Source organism: Elephas maximus, chromosome 17 (assembly GCF_024166365.1).
Source record: "Elephas maximus indicus isolate mEleMax1 chromosome 17, mEleMax1 primary haplotype, whole genome shotgun sequence".
NCBI lineage: Eukaryota > Metazoa > Chordata > Mammalia > Proboscidea > Elephantidae > Elephas > Elephas maximus.
Window position 1 is genome coordinate 41240058 of NC_064835.1, and position 16241 is coordinate 41256298.

Sequence of the window (16241 nt, forward strand, 5' to 3'; positions counted from 1 at the left end):
AAAGACCTCTTTAAAGTGTTCAAAAGCAAAGATGTCACTTTGAAGACTAAGGTGTGCCTGACCCAGGCCTGGTGTTTTCAATCACCTCATATGCATGTGAAAGCTGAACAATGAATGAAGAAGACCGAAGAATTGATGCCTTTGAATTATGGTGTTCGTGAAGAATATTGAATATACCACGGACTGCTGGAAGAACAAACAAATCTGCCTTGGAATAAGTACAGACACAATATTCCTTAGAAGGGAAGATGGCAAGACTTCGTCTCACACACTTTGGACATGTTATCAGGAGGGACCAGTTCGTGGAGAAGGGCATCATGCTTGCTTATTAAGGTAAAAGGTCAGCAAAAAAGAGGAAGACCCTTACCGAGATGGATTGACACAGTGGCTGCAGTAATGGGCTCAAACGCTGCAACAATTTTGAGGATGCCGCAGGACTACGCAGTGTTTCCTTCTGTTGTACACAGGGTTGCTACGAGCCTGGAAATGACTCGATGTCATCTAACAACAAGTCTTGCCATTCCCGACTTCATACCACTATGCAGTCATCTGGAAGATCTCTTAGCTCCTCCAGGCCCTTACACAGGCTATGCTGCCTAACTAAAAAACCAAACTAAACTCAGTGCCATCGAGTTGATTCCGACTCATAGCGACCCTTATAGCTGTCTAACTAGAACCTGTCAAACCTGCCCCTTACTCGCACACAAAACTAACTCCCTTTATCTTTTCAGGACTTAAATGTCATCTCTTGTCCTCTTTTTCTCCTACATGACTAACCTCCTGAATCTCTGGTGGGTGTTCCCGCGTGATTCTCTGACATGGGGTACTCCTACCTTGCTCCGTAGGAGTATATACTAAACACGTTGCTGAGGAATTGATAACAACTCATGGTGACCCCATGTGTTACAGAGTAGAACTGCTCCATAAGTTTTTCTTGGCTATGATCTTTGTGGAAGACCGCGAGGCCTTTCTTCTGCAGTGCTGTTGGGTAGTTGGAACTGCCAACCTTTAGTAGTCGACTGCAAACGTTTGAGCCACCCAGTGGCCCTAGTACATAGCAAGCCTTCAAAAATTTATGATTTGAATGAATAATTAGGGTTTCTTGTGAGGCACTCAGAGCCTCTTAACTATAAATTCTATTTTACATTAATTACAACGTTAATCCAGGATTGTATTCTCCCTCTGGACATTATTTACATTTCTTAATGAATAAGGTAGTTCTCTCTGGCAGCAAGACATTTCTTCAGCTTCCATAGTCGAAAATGCCATGGGAGGTGCACAACAATGCCGGCCCAAGCCCTGCTCCTCTGAGCTTTTACCATCTGGCAACTTTGTTATTCTCACCACACAAGGGGTTGTGTTCAACTGCCAATGGACTCAGAACACCTTCCATGTATTTAAAGAACAGTTTATTTCGCCAGAGCTGTGAGGGCTGGGGCCAGGGTAGGTACGCAGGACGCAAGAAACGGCGTCCCCGGAAGCAGAACTTTAGCCCGCACATCCTTCACCAAGGATGGGACCGCGGTGGTACCAAGACAGGGACCCGCGGCTCCCGACTCAGGCCGGCCGGGTCGCCTAGCCCCGCCTCCCAGGCCCGAACCTCGCTTCCACGCTCCAATCTGAGCCCGCCTCCAAGCTCGGGCCCCGCCTCCACGTCCTGAGCCTGCCTACAGGCCAGGGCTCCGGTCCCCAGGCTCAGGCCAGTCTCCCAGACCCGAGCGCCTCCCCGCGTCCCGGCCCGAGCTGTCCGCCACGTCTCAGGGCCAAGCCTGTTCACCACAGCCCACGCCCAAGCCCCTCCTCCGCGGCCCGGGCCCCAGCCCGTCCTCCACTGCCCGGCCCCCGAGCCCCTCCTCCAGGTCGCGGTCCCCGAGCCCCTCCTCCACGGGCCCGAGCCCCTCCTCCGCGGCCCAGCCCCCGAAACCCCGAGCCCCTCCTCCGCGGCCCAGCCCCCGAGCCCCCGAGCCCCTCCTCCGCGTCTCGAGTCCCCGAGCCCCCGAGCCCCTCCTCCAGGTCCCGCCCCCCGAGCCCCCGAGCCCATCCGAGCCCCTGAGCCCCTCCTCCGCGGCTCAGGCCCGCCTTCTCAAGAGGAGCCCCACCCCTTCGACCCGGAGCAGCCTCTCGGGGGCGGGGCTCCACCAGGTGCGGGCTCTGGGCGTGGCCGGGGCCGCGGGACGCCTGGTGCGGTTTCTGCGTCAAGATGTCTGCCGCTTTCCGCCTCTGGGCCTCGCTCCCAGCGAGCTGTCGCCCCTGTCTTCCCGCCGGTGTCCCCCTTTTGCGTGTCGCCCTGTGCCTACTGTGCTGGGCCCCGGCGGCTATGGACGCCGTCCCCGAGCTCGGGCTCTGGACAGCGACGGTCAACGACGTAAGTGGGTGTCGGAACCGAGGCGGGGCGCGTCTCGGGCCCTACGGGGTCTCGGGCGGCCCTCTGGGTTCCACGTGTTCAGCCCCGCGAGCTCGGCCCCAGGCTTGTTGGTCGGGTCCCGCCGGCCCGGCTGCGGATCTCCTCCCAGGCTTCCGGGCCTTGTCTGTATTAGGAGCGGTGTTTGTGCATGGGCACGGCCCTCCGGTCTAAGCGCTGTCTGTTCCCGAGGATCACTTCCCCGAAGCACTGGCCTCTCGCTCTGCCCTATGTCAGGGCCTTGTTGTTCAGACCTGAGCCCCAAGTCTTTCCGCACTCCTAGCGGCATCTTTGGGGTTCGACCTCTCTTCCTGCCCGGGGTGCAGCCCATATGTCAGGTCACAGGAAGAATTTTCTGCGGCTTCAATTTCGACACGAACTCACGGAGCGCCGGTGCCGCCTTTTTTTTTTTTTAAAAATAAGGCAGGAACATGGAACAGTCACCCATCCTTTTTTCCGTTTTTGGGTTCCCAAATTTTTTACAGTTGTTTATCAGAGTTCCAGGACTGTGTGTGTGGAGGTGGGGTGATTAAAGAGTTTGAAAGGTGAGTCTGAGAGACGAGTTGGTGGAAGTGCTTCCTTCTCAGGGCAGGCCGTTTCAGAACTTGGCGTTCAGTCGTTAGAAGAGATGAAGTGGTAGGGACGCAGGGATAGAATGGTGGAAAGCTTAGCCAGAGAGACGCAGAGGTAGAAGGGTGGAAAGCCTAGCCAGAGAGACGCAGGGGTAGAATCGTGGAAAGCCTAGCCAGAGAGACGCAGGGGTAGAAGGGTGGAAAGCCTAGCCAGAGAGACGCAGGGATAGAGGGGTGGAAAGCCTAGCCAGAGAGACGCAGGGTTAGAAGGGTGGAAAGCGTAGCCAGAGAGACGCAGGGGTAGAAGGGTGGAAAGCCTAGCCAGAGAGACGCAGGGATAGAGGGGTGGAAAGCCTAGCCAGAGAGACGCAGGGTTAGAAGGGTGGAAAGCGTAGCCAGAGAGACGCAGGGGTAGAAGGGTGGAAAGCCTAGCCAGAGAGACGAAGGGGTAGAAAGGTGGAAAGCCTAGCCAGAGAGACGCAGGGGTAGAATGGTGAAAAGCCTAGCTAGAGAGACGCAGGGGTAGAATGGTAGAAAGTCTAGCTAGAAAAATGCGAAGCCAGGGAGAGGCCTGATCGCCGGTTTTCCTTGGGTCACGTGACTCGCTCAGTGTTTGGGAAGACTTTCCTACAGGCATGTCCAAGTTTTAAAGGCAAAACATATTTTGATTTCTTCAAGCAAGGAAAAGAAAGTAGCCAGAAGGCACAAATACTTCCTATAAAACAAAAGTTACACAAGGAAGCAAACGTGGGCATCTTTCAGAATCTTTCAGGCCTAGTGTAGCCATTTCTTCCAGCCAGCCTTCCGTTTTGTGGTTACTCTATTATGTGCACGAGTGATATAGCCTGCACAGCTCCATTATTGAGTTTATCTGACCAGTATAGAACAAAGCCTAGTGAACCACACTCACGGATTCCATCTGCTTCTGTAGTGAGTGAGCAAGATCATAAACCATGTCAGATGATAGAGGGAATACGTCAGCTGTGTGCAGATTGTCAGACAACTTGAGCATATCTGTAAGAATCTTTGCTAAGTATACTTCAGATGGTGTGAATCCAAAGAGCAGGGACAAGAATGACTTTACTACCTGCAAGTGAGGAAGAGGAGTTTGTTCCTTGGATCCCGCATAATCTTTAGTCAGCCTAACTTACTCCTATGTGACTCAGACCTGTAACTGTTTGGAAAGCCCTCCTTTACAAAGAGTGGCCTCATTTTTCCCCATTTCAAGTTGTTAGAACTTGTCCTTCAGAGCATGAAGGGATATGTCTGTCAAAAAATGATTCTTTTTATAGTAAAGCTCTGCTGACAGTTTTTGCACCTACTGTGTGCTGTGCCCTAGACTGGTCATTGGTGTTGCAAAGATAAATTGAATGCAGTCCCTTCTCTCAGGAGGCTCACATGATAGTAGGCAGGACAGACTCCTGAGTAGATAATCATCTCATAGATGTTGGCATACTTAGTATATTACTGGAGCATAGAAGGGAGTCACCTGGCCTTGCTCCCTGGAGGAGGTGTCTGACCTGGTCTTAGATGAGTGGTATTACCTTGGTGAAGAAGGAGGGACTGGAGTTGTAGCCACCACCACAGAGTGTGGGAACTCCAGGTGTTCCTGCTGAATGAAGGGGAGGGGTGTTAGAGGGGACGCAGGTCACCAGAACCTTCCATGCTTGAGCTTGACCTTGAGCCTGAGGCCAGGGGTCTCAAACTCCAGGACCTGCACAGGCCAAGCAAGTCATGTCAGTGGGTGAAGTGAACTAGATTTAGGACAGGAGGGGATGGTGGGGAAAGTGGTGGATTGTAGAGTTCATGCCCTCTCTGAAGAGGGCAGCTGCCATTCGGTTCCAGCTGGTGGGTACTGTGTGGCAGTGTAGGCACAGAATTCCAGGTCACCTTGTTTTCTTTTTTTGAAGTAAAGTTAGAATCCATATTTTTATTATGTGAAATACAAATTTTAAATGTGGTCAGCTAATTAAAAATTTAAGAAAAGGCTTCTCATGGCCCACATAAATCTTTTTGTACATTTGATGAAGCCCCCAGTCCACCAGGAGCTACTTTTCGGTGTGAATGTGGGAGAGTCATTTAAGGGTTTTAGACATAAGTACTGATAATCACTGTGGCTGCTACCTAAGGTTTAATTATTTAGCTTAGCTCTGGAGGCAGAGATACCAGGTAAGCTATTGCAGCAGTCTAGGCAGGAAGTGTTGAATTCCTGAATTGGGACAGTGGTGGCAGGGATGGAGAGGAAGACTAAATTTGGGAAGTGCTTGTGAGATAAAGTAGTTGTGTTGGGCGGTGGAGGTGAGGGACTGAAAGAAGTCATGGCTTGGGCGAATGGATTAGTGCCACCTTCAACTAAGGTAGACAGTGTGGGAAGAGATGGTGAGCAGCTGAGAGGGATGTGTATGGTTTGGGGCAGATTAGTGTGGTGTGTTGGTTGGATATCCTAGTGGATGTGTCCATTAGGCAGTTGGGTGTGTGGATCTGGAGCTCAGAGGACGGATCTGGGTTGGGGATTTTATTGTAACTGTTTAAAGTGTATGGGAGAGGGGAAGAGGTTACTAAGAAAGACTGACTTGTCTTACCTGTTTTTCTTTAAATCCTAATCACTCATTCATTTAACACACTCCCTTCTCATGTGATTTTTATTCTTAGAGAGGGCAGATATTAAATAACTTAGCTATCACTTAGCGATTTCAGCTGTAGTCAGGGTTATGAAGAAAAATGGGTATTGGAGGCCATATAAGGAAGAGCCTGGCCTGATGTGGGCCACCACGGAAGACTTCCTGAGGAAGGGACATTTGAGCAGGGCTTTGAAGGGGAAGAAGGAATTAACTAGGTGAAGAAAGAGTAAAAAGGAGGAGTTTTTTTTTTTTTAATTGTGCTTTAAGTGAAAGTGTACAGAGCAAATTAGTTTCTTATTAAACAACATACAAACTATTTTGTAACATTGGTTGCCAACCACACGATGTGTCACTACTGTCCCCTTCTCCACCCTGGGTTCCCTGTTGCCATTTGTCCAGCTTTCGTGTCCCTTCTTGCCTTCTCATCTTTGCTTTTGGAGCGGTGTGCCCGTTAGTCTTGTGTACGTGACTGAACTATGAAGCACATTCCTCACATGTGCTTTTGTTGGCCCTGTAGACCGGTCCAGTCTTTGGCTAAAGGGTGAACCTCAGGAGTGACTTCAGAACTGAGTTAAAAGGGTGTCTAGGGGCCCATACTCTCAGGGTTTCTCCAGTCCCTGTCAAACCAGCAAGGCTGGTCTTTATTTTGTTTGTGAATTTGAGTTTTTTCCTGCATTTTCTCCTGCTCTGTCTGGGAACCTCTATTGTGATCCCTGCCAGAGCACTTGGTGGTGGGAATTGGGTACTATCTAGTTGTTTTTGGCTCAGCCTGATGGAGGTTGTGGTAATTTTGGTCTTTTAGTCCTTTGGACTAATCTAAGACGGAAGAGTTTTAAAGTAAATTTTCAGCTTGGCAACTATCATAGATTGAATAATGTCCTCCCAAAAGATGTCAACTTGGCTAGACCATGATTCCCAGTATTGTGTGGTTATCTTCCATTTTGTAATCTGATATAATTATTCTCCATTTTGTGATGTATTATAAACCCTGACCTCTATATGTTAATGAGGTAGGGGGAGTGTGGAGTGTATCTTGAGTTACAGCTTTATAAGAGGTATGACTGATTACACCCTTACTCAAATCACACACATTGGTGCTTGAGTCACACCTTTTATCTTACAAAAACCAAAAAGAGAAAAGTGAACAGAGAGGGGAGGGACCTCACTGCCACCAAGAAAGAAGAGCCGGGAGCAGAGTGCTTCCTTTGGACCCAGGGTCTCTGTGCTGAGAACACCCTAGACCCAGGAGAAGATTGATGCCAAGACACATGGAGATTTCCAAGGAACCATGGGCTCACAGATGTTGAAAGGAAACAAGGACCTTCCCCCAGAGCTGACAGAGAGAAAGCCTTCCCCTGGAATTCAGACTTCCAGCCTTCTAAGCTGTGAGAGAATAAATTTCTGTTTGTTAAAGCCATCCACTTGTGATATTTCTGTTATAGCAGTGCTGGATAACTAAGACAACCACTAAGGTCCTGAGGAAAATAAAAAAAAACTCAACCCACTACTGTTGAGTTGATTCCAACGCATAGTGACCATATAGAACAGAGTAGAACTGCCCCTATAGGATTTCCAAGGCTGTAAATTTTTATGGAAGCAGGCTGCCACATCTTTCCTGAGGAACTGAAAGAAAATTGCTGGAGACGTGGGCAGGTCTTGATTATTCAGGATCCTCTAGGCTACAGAAAGAATTTTGGTCTATTTTCAGTGCAGTGGTAAACCGTAACAGTTTTCAGAGGGAGATAGATGTTTTATGAAAAGAACATTCCTGTTGTTCCTAAGAGAACAATATGCAGATGCACAGACAGCTCATATCATGTCTGAGCAGCAGAAATGGAGCGATGGCAGCAGCCCTTCCGTCATGTATATCTGTCCCCTGGCGGAGATCACCAGAGGCTGGAGTACTCCTGACCCTCACATCAACTGCAAACAGTAGACAAGTGAGTGATTTTTATTTTAAAAATGATCATACTGGTTATAAGGAGGAGTGCAGGGATTAGAAGGATATATTTTCTAGGGTAAAGCTATATGTACTTTTAAACGGAGATAATTTTTAGTAAGCTCTTTCTATATTTCTTTTTCATTTTAGAAATCAGGACCATTGATATTTAGGAAAACTATGTTTAACTCTACGGAAATCAAGTTTTCTGGTAAGTACGATAAACTAATACAGTACTAACGTAACAATAAATTATAAACTAATGTATTAATTTAGTATAACCTAATGTTACATATGATATGTATATTACATATAATAAACTAAACCAGTGTTTTGTTTGTAAGTGATTCTAACACCTCAGAGTTTTGTTTAGTCAAGACTTGGTTATTTGCAAGAATGAATTTTTCTGATCCTGTCTCAGAAAATATAATATGAATCATTCTGTAAAAATTATAATTAAAGTAAGCTTCATCGAAAGGAGTGTAACTTCTGTGAAATTTGAATCCCAGATTTTATAACTAGATAAATTCCTTTTATGAATATGTGAAATGTTATAATTGTGCTAAACCCCTTATGCCCCTGAAAATTTTCTGTATATACATGATACCATAGTATGAAATAAAAATTGCTAGACGTTAACATTTTACTTAGTATCTTAGGGCTTATAAAAGTGAAAGTATTTGTTAGGTAGGAACTGCCTTTTTTATGTAAAAACTGATCCTACAGGACAACCAAGTCATAGAACCTGAGGTTTTTCAATATTTTTTATGGGTCTATACTGAATTATAGGAGCCATGGTGGCACAGTGGTTAAGCAGTCGGCTGCTAAACGAGAGGTTGGCAGTTCGAACCCACCAGCTGCAGGAGAAAGATGTGGCTATCTGCCTCTGTAAAGATTACAGCCTTGGTAACTCTCTGGGGCAGTTCTACTCTGTCATGTAGTGCTCCTCTGAGTCAGAATCGAGTCCACGGCAGTGGGTTTTTGGTATACAGATCGTATTGACTGCTACTGTTTCTGTTAACTTGGCCTGGAGAGTTGGTTGCCAGGGTTAAAGTCTTGGGATAAAGAGCAGTTTTTCTTTGGGTAGAGCAAATTGGCTTCCCCAGGATCCAAAGTTACACTTTTTGGATCACACTGTGCTCTGATCATCTATGGGTGACATTCAGCAACCTGTGGGTCCTTGCTGAGGGAAGCAGGTCAGCCATAAGCAGGGATATCATAGATCATCAGTGATGATAAGGAAGCCCTTGGTTAGAGGAAATAGAAGTCCAGGGTGAGTGGGAAAAGGAATATGGGCATCTGGCCACTTTGATGAACTCATGTCTCAAAGTCTAGACATACTGAATTTAAAAAAAAACCACAGACTGGTACAGACAAAAAAAGTTAGGTGGGGAAAAAAAAAAGTAATGTGGGCCACAAACACACAATTTGACTTTTTTTTTTTAAATTGTGTTTTAGGTGGAAGTTTACACCTCAAGTTAATTTCTCACACAAAAATTTATACACATATTGTTTTGTGACACTAGTTGCAGTCCCCACAATGTGACAGCACACTCCCCCTTTCCACCCTGCATTCCCTGTGTCCATTCGACCAGTTCCTGCCCCTTCCTGCGTTCTCATCCCACTTTTGGACAGGAGCTGGCCATTTGGTCTCTAGTATCTGATTGAACTAAGGAGCATATTCCCCATGTGTATTGTTTTATAGTCCTGTCTAATCTTTGTCTGAAGAATGGGCTTTGGGAATGGTTTCAGGTCTTGGTTAACCGTGCGTCCGGGGACTGTAGTTTCAGGGGTTCCTCCAGTCTCTGTCAGACCATTAAGCCTGGTCTTTTTCCATGAATTTGAGTTCTGTTCTACATTTTTCTCCTGCTCTGTCTGGGACTTTGTTGTGTTCCTTGCCAGGGCAGTCATTGGTGGTAGCTGGGTACCATCTAGTTCCTCTGGTTTCAGTTTGATGGAATCTCTGGTTCATGTGGTCTTTTAGTCCTCTGGGCTAATATTTTCCTTGTGTCTTTCGTATTCTTCATTCTCCTTTGCTCCAGGTGCGATGGGACCAATTGATGTGTCTTAGATGGCTGCTCACAGGCTTTTAAGACCCCAGATGCCGCTCACCAAAGTGGGGTGTAGAACATTTTCTTAATAAATTTTGTCATACCGATTGACCTAGATGTCCCCTGAAACCATGGTCCCAAGACCCCAGCCTCAGCTACTCTGTCCCTCAAAGTGTGGATGTGTCCATGAAACTTCGTAGCTTTGCTTAAATCCAGTTATGCTGACTACCCACATATTGTGTGTTGTCCTTTCCTTCACCGAAGATGATCCTTGTCTACTATCCAGCTAGTGATTTCCCTTTCGCCTCCCTCCCCACCCTCGTAACCATCAAAGAATGCTTTTTTCTGTGTTTAAACCTTTTCTTGAATTCTTATAATAGAGGTCTCATACAATTTTTGTCATTTTGTGACTAATTTCACTCAGCATAATACCCTCCAGATTCATCCATGTTGTGAGATGTTTTTTGGATTCATCATTGTTCTTTATCCTTGAATAGTATTCCATTGTGTGTATGTACCATAATTTGTTTATACATTTATCTGTTGATGGGCATTTAGGTTGTTTCTCTCTTTTTGCTATTGTGAACAGTGCTGCAGTGAACCTGGTGTGCATATATCTATTCATGTGACGACTCTTATTTCTCTAGGGTATATTCCAAGGAGTGGGATTGCTGGATCATATGATACTTCTATTTCTACCTTTTTAAGGAAGCATCAAATCGTTTTCCAAAGTGATTGCACCATTTTACATTCCCACCAGCAGTGCATAAGAGTTCCAGTCTCTTCACAACCTCCTCTGACATTTATTATTTTGTGTTTTTTGAATTAGTGACAGCCTTGTTGGGGTGAGATGGTATGTCATTGTAGTTTTGATTTGCATTTCTCTAATGGCTGATGATTGTGAGCATTTCCTCATGTGTCTGTTAGCTGCCTGTATGTCCTTGGTGAAGTGTCTGTTCATATTCTTTGCCCATTTTTTAATTGTATTATTTGTCTTTCTGTTATTGAGGTGTTGCAGTATCTTGTAGATTTTAGAGATTGGACCCTGGTCATCGGATATGTCCTAGCCAAAAATTTTTTCCCTGTCTGTAGGCTGTCTTTTTACTCTTTTGGTGAAGTCTTTTGATGAACATGAGTGTTTGATTTTTAGCAGCTCCCAGTTATCTAGTTTCTCTTCTGTTATTTGTGCATCATGAGTTATGGTTTGTATACTATTTATCCCATGTATTAGGGCTTCTGGCTTTGTTCCTATTTTTTCTCCCATGATCTTTATTGGTTTGGATTTTATATTCATGTCTTTGATCCATTTTGAGTTAGTTTTTGTGTATGGCTGTGAGGTATGGGTCCTGTTTCATTTTTTTACAGATGGGTTATGCCAGCACCATTTGTTAAAAGAGACTTGTTTTTTTCCCCCATTTAATGGAATTTGGGCCTTTGCCAAATATCCTCTGCTCATAGGTGGATGGATTTATGTCTGGGTTCTCAATTCTGTTCCATTGGACTATGTGTCTATTGTTGTACCAGTACCAGGGTGTTTTTATTACTGTGTTTGTATAATAGGTTCTAAAATCAGGTAGTGTGAGGCCTTCCACTTTGCTGTTGTTCTTCAGTAATGCTTTAGTTGTCTGGGGCCTCTTCCCTTTCCATATGAAGTTGGTGATTTGTTTCTCCATCTCATTAAAAAATGCTGTTGGAATTTGGGTCGGGATTGCACTGTATCTGTAGATCGCTTTGGGTAGAACTGACATTTTCACAATGTTGAGTCTTCCTGTCCATGGTATGTTTTTCCATTTATGTAGGTCTTTTGGTTTCTTGCAATGTTGTTTTGTAGTTTTCTTTGTATAGGTCTTTTCCGTCTCTGGTTAGATTTATTCCTAAGTACTTTATCTTCATGGGGGCTTTTATAAATGGTATTGATTTGGTGATCTCCTTTTCAAAGTTCTCTCTGTTGGTGTAGAGGACTCCAATTGCCTTTTGTATGTTTATCTTTTATCTTGATACTTTGCTAAAATATTGCATTAGTTGTGGTAGTTTTCTTGTGGATTCTTTTGGGGTTTTCTGTGTGTAAGATCATATCACCTGTGAATAGGGATATTTTTACTTCTTCCTTACCAATTTGGATGCCCTTTATTTCTTTTTCTTGCCTCATTGCTCTGGCCAGGACCTCCAGCAAAGTGTTGAATAAGAGTGGTGATAAAGGGCATCCTTGTCTGGTTCTGGAAACCTTGGTGGCATAGTGGTTAAGTGCTATGGCTGCTAACCAAGAGGTCAGCAGTTCGAATCCACCAGGTGCTCCTTGGAAACTCTATGGGGTAGTTCTACTCTGTCCTATATGGTCGCTATGAGTCAGAATCGACTCGACGGCAGTGTGTTTTTTTTGGTTTTTTGTCTGGTTCTCATTCCCAAGGGGAATGTTTTCAGTCTCTCTCCATTTAGGATGATGTTGGCTAGTGGCTTTGTATAAATGTCCTTTATTATGTTGAGGAATTTCCCTTCTATTCCTATTTTGCTGAGTGTTTTTATCAGAAATCGGTAATTAGACTTTGTCAGATGCCTTTTCTGCATCACTTGATAAGATCAAGTGGTTCTTATCTTTTATTTGTGTGATGGATTAAATTGATTTTCTAATGTTGAACCATTCTTGCATACCTGGTATGAATCCCACTTGGTCATGATGAATTATTATTATTTTTTTTTTCTTTGACAAACTCTCGTTTAATACCATATAATCTCTTTCTTAGCTACTTACAATACAGGATAATTTCCTTTGGTATCTTTTTTTTTTTTTTAACTTTTATTGAGCTTCAAGTGAACGTTTACAAATCAAGTCGGTCTGTCACATATAAGTTTATATACATCTTACTCCGTACTCCCACTTGCTGTCCCCCTAATGAGTCAGCCCTTCCAGTCTCTCCTTTCATGACAATTTTGCCAGCTTCCAACTCTCTCTATCCTCCCATCCCCCCTCCAGACGGGAGATGCCAACACAGTCTCAAGTGTCCACCTGATATAATTAGCTCACTCTTCTTCAGCATCTCTCTCCTACCCACTGTCCAGTCCCTTCCATGCCTGATGAGTTGTCTTCGGGAATGGTTCCTGTCCTGGGCCAACAGAAGGTTTGGGGACCATGCCTGCCGGGATTCCTCTAGTCACAGTCAGACCATTAAGTATGGTCTTTTTATGAGAATTTGGGGTCTGCATCCCACTGATCTCCTGCTCCCTCAGGGGTTCTCTATTGTGCTCCCTGTCAGGGCAGTCATCGATTGTGGCCGGGCACCAACTAGTTCTTCTGGTCTCAGGATAATGTAGGTCTCTGGTTCATGTGGCCCTTTCTGTCTCTGATGAATTATTTTTTTGATATGTTGTTGAACTCTATTGGCTAGAATTTTGTTGAAGATTTTTGTGTCTATATTCTTGGGGGATATGGGTCTGTAATTTTCTTTTTTTGTGGTGTGTTTGCTTGGCTTTGGTATTAGGGTTATACTGACTTCATAGAATAAGTTTGGGAGTATTCCTTCCTTTTCTATGTTCTGAAATACCTTTAGTAGTACTGGTGTTAAATCTTTTCTGAAAGTTTGGTAGAATTCTCCAGTGAAGCCTTCTGGGGCAGGGCTTTTTTTTTGTTGAGAGTTTTTTTTTTTTTTTTGATTACCTTTTCAGTTTCTTATTTTGTTTGGGTTTATTTAGTTTTTCTACCTCAGTTTGTGTTACTTTAGGGTAGGTAGTGTGTTTCTAGAAATGTGTCCATTTCCTCTAGGTTTTCAAATTTGTTGGAGTACAATTTTTCCTAGTATTCTGTTATGATCTTTTTTATTTCAGTTGGATCTGTTGTGTTATTGCCCAGAATTTGATTTTAAAAAATCAAAATTTTAAAAATAAAATTTTTTAAGAATTTGATTTTTTTTAATTCAAGTTTTTTTGAAAATAAAATTTTTTAAAGATCCGCCTAATGGTAGGGGTTAGAATCAAGACAGTGATACTAACATATCAGTTGCTGTTTGTTACTTCCAGGAACTTTGTTTTCTTTCAGTGCCTTCAGTGCAGCTTTAGCTTCTTCCTTCAGTGCCAGCAGTTCCTGATCATGTGGTACCTCTTGAAATGGTTGCACTTCAACCATTTCTTCTCGATTCAGTAGTTCTGTATATTCCTTCCATCTTTTTTTTTTAATTGTACGATAGATGAAAGTTTACAGCTCTCCTTCCATCTGTTTTTGATGCCTCCTGTGTTATTCAAATTTTTACCCATAGAATCCTTCAATATTGCAACTCAAGACCTGAATTTTCTCTTCATTTCTTTCAGCTTGGGAAACCACGATCATGATTCACTCTTTTGGTTTACTGACTCCAGGTTTTTGCATATTTCATCATAATACTTTACCTTGCCTTTTTGAGCTGCCCTTTGAAATCTTCTGTTCAGCTCTTTTAGGTTCATCATTTTTTCCATTTATTTCCCAAAACCCCAAACCTTTTGCCATGGAGTCAATTCTGACTCATAGGTAATTGTGAGGGTGGTGCAGGATCGGGCAGCGTTTTGTTCTGTTGTATGTAGGGTCACTATGAGTCGAACAGACTTGGTGCTCCTAACAAAAACAACGATGGTGTAGTATCCTTTTTACATATTGCTGAATTTATCCTCTAATATTTTGCTAAGAATTTTTGTATCTCTGTCTATGAGGGATATTACTTTGTAGTTTTCTTGCGATATCTTTGTGTTATCAGGCTAATGCTAGCTTCATAAAATGAGTTGGGAAATATTTCCTACTCTGTTTTCTGAGATAGGTTGTGTAGTTCTGGTACTATTTCATCCCTAAAAGTTTGGCAGGACACATGAGTGAATTCCAGGAGCCGTGTAGGTTTGGTGTTTTCTTTGGGGAATAGTTTTTAATTAGGCATTGTGTGGAAAATCAAATTAATTCCCACTTTTGACCCCAAAGTGTAAAGATCTATTGCAGTCTGTTGTCAGTTCTGTTACTTTTTGTTCCACTTCTCTTCTGACACCAGCTCCACAAGCAGCACTTCTTCCTCTTACCCTGACCACCGGAGCTAGGCCAGACCTCACAAGTTAAAGGGCACAGCCTTGCACACTGCCACATCTGCCCAAGACCTCAGACACCAGCTGCAATCTTGGGAGTCCCCAGGCTCCCCTCACTTTCAACCTGCTGACTAAAAATTCAGAGGTTCCCTCTACCCCCTCGGGATACCAGCCATAAGCTCAGGGGTTCCCACCCACCTGCTTCTGACCTGCTGGGTCCCACTACTTTCTCGGGTTTGAACATTCACTGGAACTACTCAAGAACTCATGCAAAGTGCTATCCGTATGATTACAGTTTTATTAAAGCAGAAAGGATATAAATGAAGAGATGCTTAGGACAAGGCTGAGAGGGTTTGCAGCGTGGACTTCGCATGTTCTTTTGGGACATGCTACCCTCCCACAGGTATCCATGTCTTTTACCAACCGGGAAGCCCATGAAGCTTCCCTGTTCAGAGCTTTTACCAGGACCTTACTACGTAATCATAATTGATCGAGTCGTCCCACCTTCCCTGATATCATGAGGTAGTCTTTTTGGCCTGATCACCCCCCACTCAGATCACCTCCTAGCATAACAAAGATTCCAGTCATTTGAGAAATTTCAAGGATTTAAAGGTTATCTCCCAGGAACCAAAGACAAAGACGAAATTCTTTGGGTAAAGCTAGTTGTAAACTCTACAGCACCTTATAGCCTACCTTCAAATATTATTATACCTCTTCACATGTATGGGAAACCCTGGTGGCACAGTGGTTAAGAGCTACAGCTGCTAACCAAAAGATTGGCAGTTTGAATCTACCAGGTGCTCCTTGGAAACTCTATGGGGCAGTCCTTCTCTGTCCTGTAGAGTTGCTATGAGTCAGAATTGCCTTCATGGTAACGGGTCACATATATGGGAGCCTTTCAGTGATGCAAACAGTTAATGCACTTGGCTGCTAACTGAAAGCTTGGAGGTTCCAGTCCACCCAGAGGTGCCTCGGGAGAAAGACCTGGAGATCTACATCTAAAAAATGAGCCATTGAAAACTCTGTGGAGCACAGTTCTACTCTTACACACATGGGGTCACCACGAGTCAGATGTGACTCAGCAGCAACTGGACACGTGTATGAACCTTTTAACAGTAAACTTTCTTTTCTCATTCCCATTCTGTGTGGTGGTTTTGCCATATATTTTACTTCTACGTATATTACAGATGTTTTAATGTCTTATTATTTTACTTTAACCCATCAGATAACTTTTACAAATTTTTTAAGGGTTGTTCATGCTCCCCTACACTGTATTAGGTGTCCTGCCCAGTGTTCCCTGTTTTCAGCTCCTGTCATGGCCCTTATTCTATTGAAAGTGTCTCTTTAATTCTCAGTCCTGTGAACCTACCCCCCCTTGCCCCGCCCTGCAACGACCTCGTAAGTCAAGGACAAGGATTGTTCTTGTTTACTATTGTATCCCTTCCTGGCAATGGGGATGCTCACTCACTATTTCTTGAGTGAATAAGTGAGTGAAGAGAACATCTTAGAGTGAAATAAGCGTGGCTCAGCGTATTAGGCTACTTCTTAGTTGATTTTAGAATTGGCCTTAATACATAGAGGAAATGAATAGTGTTACAACAACTTTCGGTTAACTATAATGACTTC

General features: G+C 44.1%; 1 protein-coding gene across 5 annotated transcripts in view; it reads left to right on the forward strand.

Moving 5' to 3' along the window:
• Nucleotides 1–2107: 2107 nt before the first annotated feature.
• TMEM87B (transmembrane protein 87B) overlaps nucleotides 2108–16241 on the forward strand; it is an 87608-nt gene continuing 73474 nt past the window's right edge. For 2 of the 5 annotated variants that reach the window (XR_007513579.1, XM_049856456.1), the window contains exons 1-2: nucleotides 2112–2365; nucleotides 7684–7744. Coding sequence is in view for 4 of the 5 variants with exons in the window: in XM_049856456.1 (XP_049712413.1) it covers nucleotides 2201–2365; nucleotides 7684–7744 (226 nt within the window). In the remaining variant the exon portion in view is untranslated. Of the gene's footprint in view, nucleotides 2366–7683; nucleotides 7745–16241 lie in introns of all 5 variants that reach the window. The other 3 variants (XM_049856454.1, XM_049856453.1, XM_049856455.1) reach the window with 3 other exon arrangements.